This window comes from Jaculus jaculus, chromosome 6 (assembly GCF_020740685.1).
Source record: "Jaculus jaculus isolate mJacJac1 chromosome 6, mJacJac1.mat.Y.cur, whole genome shotgun sequence".
NCBI classification, from domain to species: Eukaryota; Metazoa; Chordata; class Mammalia; order Rodentia; family Dipodidae; genus Jaculus; species Jaculus jaculus.
In genome coordinates this window covers 78,195,642-78,212,080 of record NC_059107.1, presented here as the reverse complement: position 1 = coordinate 78,212,080, position 16,439 = coordinate 78,195,642, and the positions used below count along the sequence as shown (strand labels likewise).

General features: G+C 39.9%; 1 protein-coding gene across 1 annotated transcript in view; it reads left to right on the top strand.

Annotated features, from left to right (window-relative positions):
- The window catches only part of Gfpt1 (glutamine--fructose-6-phosphate transaminase 1), a 114,231-nt gene that overhangs the window by 74,412 nt on the left and 23,380 nt on the right, over positions 1 to 16,439 (top strand). The window contains exons 12-13 of the mRNA XM_045151882.1: positions 11,685 to 11,782; positions 16,066 to 16,186. Coding sequence (XP_045007817.1) covers positions 11,685 to 11,782; positions 16,066 to 16,186 — 219 coding nt within the window. The remainder of the gene's footprint in view (positions 1 to 11,684; positions 11,783 to 16,065; positions 16,187 to 16,439) is intronic.

Sequence of the window (16,439 nt, the reverse complement as noted above, 5' to 3'; positions counted from 1 at the left end):
CGTTTTTGTCAAAAATCAGATGGCAGTAGCTGCCTGGATTAACATCTGGGTCCTCTATTCTGTTCCAGTGATCTGTGTATCTGTCTTTGTGCCTGTACCATGCCATATTTAATTACTATGGCTTTGAAATATAGCTTAAAGGGGTATGATGTTATTACCAGCCTTATTTATTTACTTATTTATTTTTTTATTTATTTGAAAGTGGGAAAGAGAGAAAGAGAATGGGTGCGCCAGAGCCTTCAGCTGTTTGAAATAAACTCCAGATGCACGTACCACCTTGTGCATCTGGCTTACATGGGTCCTGGGGGAATTGAACCTTGGTCCATTGGCTTTGCAGTCAAGAGCCTTAACCACTAAGCCATCTCTCTAGCCCCCTGAAATGTATTTTTGTTGTTGTTTTTTTTAAAAATTTTTAAATTTTTATTAACATTTTCCATGATTATTAAAAAAAAATATATCCCATGGTAATTCCCACCCTCCCCCCTGACACTTTCCCCTTTGAAATTCCATTCTTCATCATATTACCTCCCCACCTCAATAGCCAGCCTTATTTATTTATTTAGTTTTAAAGATTTTATTTTTAATTATTTATTATTAGAGATAGGGGGGAGAAAGGGCACACCAGGGCCTCTAGCCACTGCAGACAAACTCTAGACACATGCTCCACCATGTGCATATGGTTTGTGTGGCACCTAGAGAATTGAACCTAGGTGCTTAGGTTTTGCAGGTATGTGCCTTAACCACTAAGCCACCTCTCCAGCCCCACCAGCCTTATTTTTGTTGATCAACATTGTGATCAGGTGGCTGTAGCTACCTGGACTTCCATCTGGGTCCTCTCTTCTGCTCCATTGATCCACATGTCTGTTTTTGTACCAGTAACATGCTGTTTTTATTACTATAGTTCTGTAGTATAGGTTAAAATCAGGTATGGTGATACCACCCGCCTTATTGTTGTTACTCAAAGTTGTTTCAGGTATTTGAAGTCTTTTGTGCTTCCAAATGAATTTTTGGATTGTTTTTTTCTATTTCCATGAAGAATGCCATTGGAATTTTGATGGGGATTACATTAAATGTGTAGATTGCTTTTGTTATGATTGCCATTTTCACAATATTGATTCTTCTAGTCCAATAACAAGGGTTGTCTTTCCATTTCCTTGTGTCTTCTTCAATTTCTGTCTTGAGTGTTTAAAGTTCTCATTGTATAGAGATCCTTCAATTCCTTGGTTAGGTTTATTCCAAGGTACTTTATTTTGATGCAATTGTGAATGCAAGTGCTTCTCTGATTTCATCCTCTGTGTATTTGTTGTTAGCATATAGGAAGGCTATTGGTTTCTGTGTGTCTTTTTTGTATCCTGCTATGCTGAAAGTGTTTGTCAGCTCTAACAATTTGCTGGTAGGGTCTTTAGGGTCCTTTTTTATGTATAGAATCACATCATCTGCAAATAATGATAACTTGATCTCTTCCTTTCCAATTTATATCCCTTTTATGTGTGTCTCTTGCCTTATTGCTATGGCTAAGACTTCCAGTACTATATTAAATAAATGTGGGGACTGTGAACACCTTTGTCTTACTCCTGAATTTAGTGAAAAAGCTTCAAATTTTTCCCCATTTAGTGTTTTGTTGGCTGTAGGTTTGTCATAAATAGCTTTTATTATGTTGAGATATGTTCCTTCTATTCCTACTCTATGTAGGACTTTTATCATGAAGGTATGTTGGATTTTGTCAAGTGCCTTTTCTGTATCTATTGGGATGATTATTTGATTTTTGTCCTTCAGTCCATTTATATAGTGTCTTAGAACTATTGATTTGCTTATGTTGAACCATCCTTGCATGTCTAGGATAAAGCCTACTTGGTTGGAGTCAGTGATCTTTCTGATATATTCTTGTATTCTGTTTGCCAATAATTGTTGAGATTTTTGCATCTATGTTTATGAGGGAGATTGGTCTGTAATTTTCTGTTTTTTGTTCCTTCTTTGTCTGGTTTTGGTATCAGAGTGATGTTGGCTTTGTAAAAGGAGTGTGGTAGGATTCCTTCCTTTGCTATTTTATGGAAAAGTTTGAGAAGCAGTGGTTTTATTTCTTCCATGAAGGTCTGGTCTCACCAGTGAATCTCTCTGGGCCTGGACTTTATTTAGTTGGGAGATTTTTTTACAACTGCTTGGATCTTCATAGTTGTTACATTTCTACTCATGTGGTTAATCTCTTCTTGACTTAATTTTGGTAGGTCATATAAATCAAGGAAATCATCCATTTATTCAGATTTTCAGACTTAGTGGAGAATATATTCTTATAATATATCCCTATGATTTTTTGAGTTTCTTTGGTATCTCTTGTGATGGTGCCTTTTTCATCTCTAATTTTATTAATTTGTGTGTCTTCTCTCTTTTTTTGGTCAGATTTGCTAAGGGTTTGTCAATCTTGTTTATCCTTTCAAAGAAACAACTCTTTGTTTCATTGATTCTTTTTATTATTATATATATGTTTTGGTTTCTATTTCATTAATTTCTGTCCTAATCTTTATTATTTCTTCTCATCTACTGATTTTTGGTTTGCCGTGTTCTTCTTTTTCCAAAGGCTTTAGGTGAAGAATTAAGTTGTTTAATTGAAACCTTTCTAATTTCTTAGTATAGGCACTTAAAGCTATAAATTTACCTCTTAGGATTGCCTTCATTGTGTCCCAATGGTTTTGGTATGTTTTGTTCTCATTATCATTTGACTATGAATTTTTTTCTCAATTTTTATTAACATTTTCCATGATTATAAAAAATATCCCATGGCAATACCGCCCCCCACTTTCCCTTTGAAATTCCATTCTCCATCATATCCCCTCCCCATCTCAATCAGTCTCTCTTTTATTTTGATGTCATGATCTTTTCCTCCTCTTATGATGGTCTTGTGTAGGTAGTGTCAGGCACTATGAGGTCATGGATATCCAGGCCATTTTATGTCTTTAGGGAGCACGTTGTAAGGAGTCCTACCCTTCCTTTGGCTCTTACATTCTTTCCACCACCTCTTCCGCATTAGACCCTGAGTCTTGGAAAGTGTGATCGAGCTGTTACTCAGTACTCCAGTCACTTCTTTCCAGCACTATGATGCCTTCTGTGACTCTATGAATTTTGTTTTTGTTTTTCAAGATAGGGTCTTACTCTAGTCCAAGCTGACTTGGAATTCACTATGTAGTCTCAGGGTGGCCTCAAACTCATGGTGATCCTCCTACCTCTGCCTCCAGAGTGCTGGGATTAAAGGCCTGCGCCACCACGCCCAGCTATGATTCTATGAATTTTTTGATTTCCTTCTTCATTTCTTCACTGACCCATTCGTTATTTAGTAGTGTATTGTTTAGTTTCCATGATTTTGTGTATATTCTATAGCTTTTCTTTATATTGACTTGTAGTTTAATCTCATTGTGATCATATAGAATCTAAGGGATTATTTCAGTTTTCCCGTATTTGTTAAGGTTTGCTTTGTGTCCTAATATATGGTCTATTTTAGAGAATGTTCCCTGTGCTCCTGAAAAAAAATGTGTATTCTGCAGCCTTTGAGTGAAATGTTCTGTAGATGTTAGGTCCATTTGTTTTGTGACTTTATTTAATCCAGATATCTGTTTGTTATTCCAGGATGACCTGTTAATTGATGAGAGTGGGGTGTGGAAATCACCCACTACAACTGTGTTTGCTGTTATCGCTAATGTTGGTTTTAATAGTGTTTCTTTAGAATTGTAATGTCCTCCTGTTGGAGTGTTACTTTACTCAGTATAAAGTGACCTTCCTTATCTTTCCTAACTTAGTGTTGGTCTGAAGTCTCTATTCTGTTAGATATAAGGATAGCAACCCCTTCTTGTTTTCTAGGCCCATTTGCTTGAAACGCCATTTTCTAACCTTTCACTCTAAGATAGTGTCCATCCTTTGTAGAAAGGTGAGTTTCTTGGAGGCAACAAACTAAAGAATCTTGCTTTTTAACCCAGTCTACAAATCTATGTCTTTTGGTTGGGGCATTGAGGCCATTGATGTTAAGAGTTACTATTGTAAGGTGTGTATTTATTCTTGCCGTTCTTTTTGTTTCATAGTGCTTCCCATTTTTCCTTTACTATCTTGTATTAACCATTATTTGAGTGTGCTTTATGTTTTCTTGGTTCCTTATGTCTGTGATCTTTCTCTTCCACATGGAGGATCCTTTCAAGTACTTTCTGTAGAACTGGTTTAGTGTTCATATATTCCTTTAGCCTGTTTCTGTTATGGAAGGTCCTTATTTCTCCATCTATTTGGATGGATAGCTTTGCTCAATAGTCTTGGTTGACAGTTTCTATCTTCTAAAACTTGGAATGCACCCCTTCTCGCTTTTAAAGTTTGTGTTGAGTAATCTGCTGTTATCCTGATGGGCTTGCCTTTGTGACTTGATTTTTCTCTCTATGTGTTTCCAGTTGTATTTTCTTTGGTTTGTCTGTTTTGTAGTTCAATTATAATATGATGGTGAGATGTTTTTTCCTAATTTTCTATTTGGTGTTCTAAAGGTTTCCTGTATCTGCATTGGCATGACTTTCCCTATTGTGGGGAAGTTTTCTTCGATAATTTTTGAAAATACCTGCTATGCCTTTGGAATGAAATTCTTCTCCTACTGTGCCCTGAATTCTTATGTTTGATTTTTTCATAGTGTCCCAGATGTCTTGAAATTCCCATTCATGCCTTCCTGTTAGTTTGTCTTTCTCTTAGTTGGATTGTAATAGATCTGCCACCTGTTCTTCTAGGTTAGATATTCTGTCCTCTCCTTGATTCATTCTATGGGTGAGACCTTCTAGAGAGTTTTCTATTTTACTTACTCTGTTTTTCATTTCTACTTTTTTTTTTTTTTTTTTTTTTTTTAGTTTTTATGAAGTAGTTTCTCCTTCTAGCTCAGGCTGACCTGGAATTCACTATGTAGTCTCAGGGTGTCCTCAAACTCATGGTGATCCTCCTTCCTCTGCCTTCCGAGTTCTGGGCTTAAAGGTGTGCACCAACACGTCTGGCTCATTGCTGCTCTTTCTGATTGGTATTTTTTCATTATTTCTGTTTCTTTACTTATGTCTTGTATTGCCCTCCTTATTTCGTTAAGTTAGTTTCCTGTGTTCTCTTTTAGGAGTTTGTTCTTTTCTTTGATTCCTTTGTTTTCTTCAATTTCTTTGAGCATAGGTATAATCATTTTTTGAAGTCCTTGTCAGGCATTTCATTTAAAGCAGTCTCACTGGGTATCATTTCTGATGTGTTTATAATTTTGGGGAAGATTGTATTGTCTTGATTTTTTTTAATGTATCTTATAATGTAGTGATTTTTACATCTTGAATTAATTTGATGCTTTTTCTAATTATCTGCAGTATTCTAAGCCATGTAAATCTGACTTTATAAATCTTCAGGGTAGGAGTTGCAGGTGCCAAGTGTAGCTATTATACTCCAAGGAGACAGCAGGAGTTATCCTAATTGTTGAATTTACCTGCTATTCAGGTATTCTAGTGTACTGGGTGGAGCAATTTACTGGCAAATTCTAAACTTCAGCTGAGCAATATATACATTCAATCAATCAAAACCAGCCCAGAGTATTTATGCAGTAGTGGGGATTAAAACAAATAGATAATCTAATAAAGCCAGATTCCCTAGTATGTGTGTTGCACCCCACCCATAATTCTTTCAACTGGGTGGTTGAGATTTCTGGTCTAAAATGGGTTCTAGTTCAGCCTGGGGCCAATTTAGACCCCGCCCCCACTAGTGACAGAAGGAAAAGACAAAGGCCCTATGAATCAGGAAACATCAAAGGCCACAGTAGTCAACCCCAACATACAGCTTATTTGAGAAGGGTAAAGCCAATTAAGAATATGTAGCACTTTACCTGCTGTGACATGAGAAGAGAGATTAGCACTTACAGTGCAGGCTCATGTACCTGTTACCTTTTGGGATGGCTTCCAGTCTCAACAATGGTGAGGACCCATTTCGATCCCTCTGTGTTGCCCTGTGGATCTACTGTTATTATCAGCTGTGCTGGATGCTGTGTAGCTGGGGGTGAGTTCTCAGGAGGTTTAAGGCATTGACAGTTGGGGGATGGGAAGCTGTGTGAGATGCTGCTTGTATTTGGACCGGAGCTGCTCATCTGGTCCCATTTGTGTTCTTCAGCTGCTGCTCAGCTGGTTCCTGCTTTCTTCCCCTTCATGTGTGTTTATTTATTTATTTTATTTATTTATTGTTTTGGTTTTTCAATGTAGGGTCTCACTGTACCCCAAGCTGACCTGGAATTCACCATGGAGTCTCAGGGTGGCCTCAAACTCAGGGGAATCCTCCCATCTCTGCCTCCCGAGTGCTGGGATATTTATTTATTTTTATTTATTTGAGAGAGAAAGAGTTCACCAGGGCCTCCAGCCACTGCAAATGAACTCCAGATGTGTGCACCACCATGTGCAAGTGGCTTACATGGGACCTGGAGAATAGAAACTGGGTCCTAAGGCTTCACAGGCAAGCTCCTTAACTGCTAAGCCATCTCTCCAGCCCTCCTTCATGTTTTTTGATGTTGGGAGAAGGCTCATGTGGGTGGAAAATCCCTCTACCTGATTTCTGCTCCTGCCGCTCTGTACCAGTTTGGAGGGCATGCATAACCCGAGGCCACTGGTGCCTTGGCTGGATTCTGGCTGGGTTTCCTCCCTTCTGGAAGTTCTTAGTCTCTCCTGCTTCTCTGTTGTGTTTGGTAATAACTTATACACCTTCACGTTTTGGTAGAAGAGTGTATTTTGCTGTTTTTCTATTTATTTCCTTCCCTAGACTGCTTTGGTGTGGCTCCTATGCCACCATCTAAAGAACATTCTTATGTGTGTGGCAGACAGACTCTAGTACCCTGAGGATTGGGGAGAAGAGTTGGGAGAATGTTGCTTTGTTCCTTGGAGAGGTGCTAAATCATGTGATAACAGTGAGGCAGGTGTAGTGTTTTGATCCAGGTGTCCTCCATAAACTTAGGTGTTCTGAATGCTAGTTTCCCAGCTGATGTAGATTTGGGAATTAACACCTCCTGGAGGCAGTGTATTGTTGGGGGTGGGATTATGGGTGTTCTAGCCAATTTCCCCCTGCCAGAGTTTGGCATACTCTCCTGTTGCTATGGTCCACCTTATGTTGACTAGGGGGTGATGTCCACCCTCTGCTCATGTCATCGTTTTCCCTTGTCATTATGAAGCTTCCCTTTGAGTCTGTAAGACAAAATAAACCCTTTTCCCCAAAAGCTGCTCTTGGTCAGGTGATTTCTACCAGTATTGTGAACCTCACTGCAACAGGGGCATGCATAAATTGAATGTGAAGGAGAAGTGAAGTACTGCAGGACGATAATAATGTAGGAACTGGAGCAGTTAGGTGGGTGGTGATGAAGGCTGAGAGATAGCAAATGCCTGTCCTTCAGGCCTCCTAAGCATTCCATACGTAATGAGAATAATTGTTATTTGTTGAAATATATTTAGATATAATAAAGGTCATCTTTTAAAGTAGTTTTTTATTTTATTTTATTTTTTATTTTTTTTAACAAGTTGTTTTTATTTTAATTCAAGAGTGTTGGAACCATAAAAACAGTATTTTCTTTGCAGAAAATTACCCCATTTAAATTACCATTTGGTACAAAGTTCATTTATTAAACTACATTTTAGGCAATTTTCTAACACTGAGTGACAGGTTACACTTTTAATTTTTTTTTTCACATTGGACTTATGATTTGCACTCAAAATTATTTTATTTTTTATTTTAGCTTTTATAATTTCATGCCTGTATATAATAATTTTGATCATATTCATTCCCACTATCCTGCCTTATCACACTCCCTCTAAGCCCCTTCTTGGTTCTAACTAAATAATCTTTCTATTTCCATATCTTCCTCCTTCCCCCTTTTTTGAGATAGTGTCTCTTTTATCTCAAGTTGGGCTTAAACTTTTTAGCTGAGTACGACTCCACCTCTCAAGCACTGGATTGCAGGCATGTGTAGCCATACTCTGTTTATACAGGGCTGAGGATTAATCCCACAGTCTTGTGCTTGCTAGGCAAAAATCTTGCCAAGTGAACTATAGCTTAGCCTCCTAAATCCATAATTTTTTTTCAAAACCATCATTGTTTTAAAATTTTCTTTAAAATTTATTTTAGTTTTATTTATTTGAGAGAGAGAGAGTCAGAGAGAGAGAATGGATGTGTCAGGGCATCCATCCACTGCAAAAAAACTCCAGATGCATGCACCACCTTGTGCATCTGGCTTATGTGGGTCCTGGGGGAATTGAAGCTGGGTCTCTTGGCTTTGCAGGCAAGCACCTTAACCACTAAACCATCTCTCCAGCCCCAAATCCATCATTATTTTTTTTTAATTTTTTTTGGTTTATTTTTTATTTATTTATTTGAGAGCGACAGACAGACAAAGAAGCAGAGAGAGAGAGAGATAATGGGCGTGCCAGGGCCTCCAGCCACTGCAGACGAATTCCAGACACGTGCGCCCCCTTGTGCATCTGGCTGACGTGGGTCCTGGGGAATCGAGCCTCGAATCGGGGTCCTTAGGCTTCACAGGCAAGCGCTTAACCGCTAAACCATCCCTCCAGCCCCAAATCCATCATTCTTAATGTAAAATTCTGTTTATTGGAGCTAAGGAGATGGCTCAGGTGATAAAGCACTATGTAAACATGAGAACTTGAGTTCAGATCCACACCACCCACACCTGTAATCCTAGCATACAGTAGGTTGAGACTAGGAATCCCAAGGGCAAATTGGCTAGCTGGACTAACTGAATTGATGAGCTCTGGCAAACCTTGCCTTAGTTAGCAAAAGAAGAGAGATTATAGAGGAAGACAAATGAATGAACCTGTGGTGTTCACATGCACACACAAATGGATGTGCTTCCCCATACCAGTCACCTGCACACATATAATATAGGCAGAAGAAAAATTTTGTTTATTTTTTCTGAGACAAGATGTGTGTGTGTGTGTATGTATACATATGTATCTATGTATATATATACACATGTATGTATGCATATATGTATATGTGTGTATGTATATATATATATATATTATATATTATTTTTTCGAGGTAGGGTTTTACTCTAGTCCAGGCTGACCTGGAATTCACTCTGTATTCTCAGGGTGATCTCAAACTCAAAGCGATCCTCCCTACCTCTACCTCCTGAGTGCTGGGATTAAAGGTATTCACCACCATGACAGGCTTTTTTTTTTTTTTTCTTTTTGAGGTAGGGTCTCACTCTGGATGTGAAGGAGAAGTGAAGTACTGCAGGACGATAATAATGTAGGAACTGGAGCAGTTAGGTGGGTGGTAATGAAGGCTGAGAGAGAGCAAAGGCCTGTCCCTCAGGACTCCTAAGGCTCCTAATTCCAGGCTGACTTGGAATTCACTATATAGTCTCAGGTTTCTCTCAAACTCACAGCAGTGCATCACTATGCTCTGCAGAGAGAGAGAGAGAGGGAGGGAGGGAGGGAGGGAGGGAGAGAGGGAGGGAGGGAGAGAGACAGAGAGAAAGAGGTAATAGGAGAATGAATGGGTGCACTAGGGCCTTTAGCCACTGCAAATGAACTCCAGATGCATGCACCATTTTGTGAATCTGGCTCTACATGGGTCCTGGGGAATCAAAGTCAGGTTGGCATTGTAGGCAAGCACCTTAGCCATTGAGCCATCTCTCCAGCTCCTGAGAGGATCTTTTTATGTTGACCTGAATTATTAGGGTCAAATGATTCTCCTGCTTAGGCTTCTTGATAAAGTTCTGGGTATTGACAGTCTTATGCAACATAGTCACACTCCTGCAGAGTCAAGATATCACATGGTTCCATCACTTATAAAACTTCATTGTGGATGCACAAGGGGGCACATGTGACTGGAGTTCATTTGCAGTGGCTGGAAGCCCTGGCACGCCCATTCTGTCTCTCTTTCTCCCTCCCTCCCTCCCTCCTTCTTTCTATGTCAAATAAATAAATAAAAATAAAATATTAAAAAAAAACTTCATTGTGCCCCTTTGTTGTCAGCCTTTTCCCAAATCCAGCCTTCTGCGTCTGCTGATTTGTTGCCTGTTTCCCCATATTTTGCCTTCAAGATAGCATTTTTAGGGGCTGAAGAGGATGGTTTGATTCCTTAGGACCCATGTAAGCCAGATGTCTGGAATTTGTTCTCAGAGGCGGGAGGCTTTGCTGTTGCCCATATTCTCTCTCCCTGTCCTTCTCTGTCTCTCCCTCTCTCGCTCTCTCAAAAATAAATATGTTTTTTTTTTTTTTTTGGAAAAGCACTTTCTAGCATTTAATGAACCTTGTTGGGTGCCTTCAAGGCACCAGGACGCAGGCGCCCCAACACCCTTCATCTTCTCCTCCGCTCTTGCGAAACATTTGGCCTTCACGATGACAGGTTGCTCAGGGAGCTTTCCTTTCCCCAGAACGCCGTAGTGACCCGAGCGCACAACGTCAATGATGGCGGCAACTCTGGTCTTGTTTTGGCAGCATTTACCCTGGTCTGTGCACTGACCAGTGTCCACAGTTTGTCAGGGTTGACAGTGGGGCAGAAGCTCTGGATCCTCTTTAAGTGGCCATGCCTCATACCAACTTTCCCAAAGTAACCTGGGTGGTCGCTGTCGAAGTTGATCCTGTGGTGATGCGGGCCCCGGGCGCTGCCGGTGCGGCCGTGGCTCACATGGCCCCGAAGCTTCCGGGTCTTCCTCAGTGTAGACGGCTGTGTGGGGATAGCAGCTTAGTCGGTTAGGCCTTGGTGGTGAGTAATGCCTGCCAGCCCGAGGAGGGTCCACCACCCGTGCAGGTTTGGGCACATTCGGCCAGGCTGAGTTTGAGCGACCGACCTCGGCCCACGTGTCTCGAGAGATCCCAAGCCTGGGCCTAACACGCAGCCCCAGATCCCTCGCCCCAGCCCCAAGCAAGCCATCCTGCCCTGGTGCCGGCCACTCAGAGTCTGGCAGACCTGCTAAAGTTGGTGCAAGGTGCCAGCCAGGAAAAGGGAGCAAGGCTCCGTGCGGCAAGCGGATGCAAGCCAAAAATAAATGACTTTTTTAAAAAAGATAGCATTCTTAAACATTTTGTGTGTGTATGTTTGTGTGTATGTGCTCATGTGTATGAATACAGGCATGCACATACCATAGCATATGTGTGGAGGTCAGAGGACATTCTTGGATGTTAGTCCTTTCTTTATTTGAGATTGTTTGCTGCTACATATACCAACTAGAGCCCACAAGTTTTTGGGGATTTTCCTGTCTTTGATTCCAATTTCACTATAGGAGTGAGTGCTGGCCTTAGAGATGCTCACACTGTTGTGTCTAGCTTGATGTGGGTTCTGGGGATTTGAACTCAGGGCCTCATGCTTTCACAGAAAGTGCTTTTTACCCATTAATCCATCGTTCCAACCCTATAATTAATCTAAAGAGAAGAAGGTAAAAATGTCTAAAAGCAGAATTCATTCGATAGTGTGTGTTTATTGAGAGTGTTTGGGTGAGTAAGGTTAGTTTAAGTTTGAGCAGAGTGGCAATTATTTAAGTTGTGACCTGTTAATTTATTTTCCTAACTATGGAATAGTGTTCCTTCTAAAAGGGATTTGAATTGTTTAAAACACTATTCATCTCCCAAATTGACATGAATATTTATGAAAAGTGATTTCTTGTTTCAAATGATTCTTTTATAAATAACCACAAACACAAACTTTTATTTCAGTGAATTTGGGTGGTTTAAAGGATCACATTAAGGAGATCCAGAGGTGTCGGCGTTTGATTCTTATTGCTTGTGGAACAAGTTACCATGCTGGTGTAGCAGTAAGTGACCTCTTAACATTTTATTTATGTTATATTGGTTGGCTGTAGAGGGTATCAGCAAACTAGTAGTATATCTAATAACATACCATGTAAAACTATTTTATTAATTTCAATTTAATTTTTTATTTGACAGCTTCATATATATATACATGTATGTATATTATATATATATATTTGTATATGTGTATGTGCTACATATACATATATATATAGGATTGAGAGATAGCTATCTCTCAGTCCTTTCTGAACCCCTTCCTTTTTCCATCTAGTAGTCACTCTTTCATTTTTGTCTGTCTGCCTTTCTTTCTTTTTTTCTTGTGACCCAGTGAATCTAATTAGAGTACTGGGCATGGACAATTTGCTACAGGCAGACCACTGAAGAAAATTTCTCTTCCCTTCCCAGCAACCAATGACTGCTAATAGATCTTCAGGATGCAGCAATATTAACTATCTATAAATCCTTATTGGGAAGTAGAGCCTCATGTGCCCTTCCCCAAGACTTGACAGAATGTTCATGTTGATGGACTAAAATCCTGTCAGGTAATCGCAGCTGCTATGAGTTCATGAGTGCAATGGCCAGGTCATATCTGGAAGACTGCATTCTATGACACTCCTCTCCTTCCTTCAGCTCACTCACATTATTTCCCCTCTTCCACAGTGTTCCCTAAATTTTAGAGGGGCTGCTATAGTTACCCATTTAGGGCTGAGCACATAATAGTTACACTCAGCACTTTGATCAGTTATGATTCTCTGTCATTACTGTCATCCAGTGCAAAAGAAGCTTCTCTGATGAAGTTTAAGAGCAGCACCAATCCATGGGCATGAGAAAATAATCAGAAGGTAGTTTGATTGGCACAACGTGTCCATTTAGCAAAACAGCAGTAGTACCTTCTCTGCTACAGCATGTGACTTTGCCAACCATGGGCCTGTGGCCAGGTTTGTAATAAAAGTCAGAAATTTGGGCTGGAGAGATGGCTTAGTGGTTAAACACTTGCCTGTGAAGCCTAAGGACCCTGGTTCTAGGCTCGATTCCCCAGGACCCACGTTAGCCAGATGCACAAGGGGGCACACGCGTCTGGAGTTCGTTTGCAGTGGCTGGAGGCTCTGGCGCACCCATTCTCTCTCTCTCTCTGTGCCTCTTTCTCTCTCTGTCACTCTTAAATAAAAATGAATTTAAAAAAATGAAGGTGCTTGCTGACAATGTCTTAAAAAAAAAAGTCAGGAATTCCCTCCTGTGGAGCAGACTTCAAATCCAACCAGAAAGTAAGTTGATTACCTCCTTATAGTCATGTCACTGATGCACTAGTGAGCACATTTTGCCTAGCAGGGTCAGTAGTGTAGCATGTGAGGTCTACTGCTGAGTAAGATTATTGATGACAATTCTCCAGCAGACTGCATGCCACCTATGTAAAATCATCTTTTTATTAAAACATGCTATCTTATTCTTGCCATGACAGACAGCAGGAAAGGAGATGGGTCATAGTTGCTTGAAGGAAAGATCTGTTGTCTTTATACAGATAAGTGGGCCACTTGAATTGATGTTAGTATCTTACTATGCAGCCCAGGCTGGCCTCAAGCCTATGATCCTGCTGTTTCAGCTTTCCAGGATAGTTTTGATTTTGCTTAGAATTGTCCACTGACCTCAGGAAGATGGCCAGTATAGTCTGAACCTGAGAAGTGTACTGCCTACTTTTCATCGGACTTCATTCTTTGTTTGTTAGAAGCTGAAATTCCATATCAGAGACATATATTTGACAACATATGGTTGTCACTATAGAAACTCTAGAATGAGATGACCTCTTACTACCTCATACCCACATGTAAGTTCTTCATAAGGAACCAGGTTATGTGCAGTGATATAGAAGAACCCTTATACTTTGCTTTTGCTTATAGAATTGGTTCCCAGAGTTCATGACATAGCCATTTTTTATTTGCTGGGACACATACTTATAACCAGCCTTGTCTCTGAGCAAGTTTTTTTTTTTTAAACCTCCAAATCCCCTTTCTCCCAAATACTACCTTGTCTAAATGGAAAGATTATGCAATATTGAAGGAAAAAGGTCTAAGAAGGCGATTTATTTATTTTTAATTTTTTTATTATGACAACTTCCATAATTATAGACAATAAGCCATGATAATTTCCTCCCCCCTTACTTTCCCTTCACAACTCCACTCTCCATTATATCCCTTCCCCTTCTAAATAAGTCTCTCTTTTATTTTGATGTCATCTTTTCTTCCTATTACAATGGTCTTGTCTAAGTAGTGCCAGGTGCTGCAAGGTCATGAATATCCAGGCCATATTGTGTCTGATAGTGTATTGTAAGGAGTCCTAGCTTTCCTTTGGCTCTTACATTCTTTCTGCCACCTCTTCTGCAATGGAACAAGCCTTGGAAGGTGTGATAGAGATGTTTCAGTGCTGAGCACTCTTCTCTCAGTTCTTCTCAGCACTGTGGTGTTTTTTGTGTTATCCCAGAGGTCACCACCATCTGAACAGAGAAGCTTCTCTAACCAAAAGTGAGAGTAGCATTAATATATGGATAGTGAACATTAATAGAAATGCTTGCCAGGAAGTATGGTAAGCATAATATATGTATTTAGCCAGGCACCAGCAGGTGTTATACCACTGTGGTGCTCATGACTTCAGGCATGCATTCCCTCCCGTGGAGTGGGTGTCCAGTCTAATTAGAGAGTGGTTGGTTTTCCCCGTAACAGACATGCCACTGTTGCACCCATTGGCTCATTTGGCCTGGCTGGCCCATCTTAAAGTTTACAGTGTCCACTGTTGTTTATCTCCACTGGTGACTTATCTCTCTCCCATGAAGCTGCATGCAGCATAGTTTTTCCAGCTTTCTGTCAGCTGGTCTGCAGTAAGGAAGTTTTCAGCTCAGCTCCAGCAGGATTTCTCAGTGACCTTGCCACCTAAGCATGTGGAGTCTTCAGCAATAGGGTCTTAACATCTATTCCTGGTGGAAAACCAAGAGCCTTGGCAATGGCCTATAATGTTTTGGGTCATCAGGAGCCTCCATAGCCGACAATTTACTGGAAGATATCCCATCCCTGGCACTGAAAATTTTCTAGTAACAATCTATAGCTTCTGGATGCACTATTTTCCAAAAATGTAAGTTTCCTTATGACTTATTTCTACCCTCTTAGATTTTGATTAACCCTCCTCCCACCTTTCCTTTACTGAATCTCTTCCACTGACCTCACTAAGGCCCAGTAATCTATTCTTCTACTTATAAATATACAATACCATCCCCTTAAGTCCTCCTCTCCCCTTCCTCACTTACAACCCCTTTCTAGCTTACAAGCCTCTGGTACTGAGTTTTATTTCAATTCATAAGTCCAAACATTTGTAGCTAGGATCCACATGAGAGAAAACAGGCTTGGCTTTGTGAGTCTTGGTTACCTCACTAAGTATAATCTTTTCCAGGTCCATCCATTTCCCTGCAAATTTCATTTTTCTTTACTGCTGAATAGAATTCCATTGCATAAATGTATCACATTGTCATTATCCACTCCTCATTTGTGGGACATCTAGGTTGGTTCTATTTCCTAGCTAGTGTGAATAGAGCAACAATAATCATTAATGTGCAAGTGTCTCTAAGGTAGTGAGATGAGTCCTTAGGATAGATGCCTAGGAGTGCCATAGCTGGATCATATGGTAAGTCTATTTTTAGCTGTTTCAGGAACTTCCACACTGATTTTCACAAGGCCTATACCAGATTACATTCCTACCAACAGTGTAGAAGGGTTCCTCTTTTTCTGCATCCTTGCTATCATTTATTGTCATTTGATTTCTTGATAATAGCCATTCTGACAGGAGTGAGATGAAATCTTAAGTACTTTTAATTTGTATGTCCCTGATGGAGAAGTTGGTTTTTATTTTAAGCATAGAAAGAATACTTTGTTTGATATACTAGTAAAAATTCAAGAAGGTATGGGAGAATTCAGTGCTATATTAAATCCATTACTGAGCCTCTCTCCTCAAGCAAAACATTTTACTGAATGCTTCACCTAGTCCTAAGCCTCAGTTTGTGGGCACAAATTATATGCTATGTTAGAATTCTCCAGTTCTTATGGCTCGTTTTCTTTCCTTTTTTATTTTTTTAAGGTCTGGGGTTGGAATTCAGGGTCTTGTGCATGCTGGGTAAGTGCTCACCCCTGAGCTATATCCTAGCCTGGTGATTATAATCAGAAAAAGTAAGAATTACACCTTAAATCTAAAGGACTCCAAAGAAAATGCATGTCTGAAGGCAAGTTGTGTTCCCTTTCCTCTATAGACACGTCAAGTTCTTGAGGAGCTGACCGAATTGCCAGTGATGGTAGAACTAGCCAGTGACTTCCTGGATAGAAACACGCCAGTTTTTCGAGATGATGTTTGCTTTTTCATTAGTCAATCAGGTTTGTTCATTTTAAAGGCTTAAAGGGGAGAAAAGGCATCTTAAAGTTAATTTTCCTAATCATTCCTAGTACACTTTGCAAGAACTGATATTTTAAAATTGATATTTTGGATGACTTGATAATAGGTTTACTTTAATAGTACATTCATTGTAAATTAATAAAAATGAACACTATAATTAAAGCTAAAAAATTGGAATTTTCAGATAGGGAAGGAAAAGCAATCCTAAAAATGTACAGTTAACACTCTTGTAAA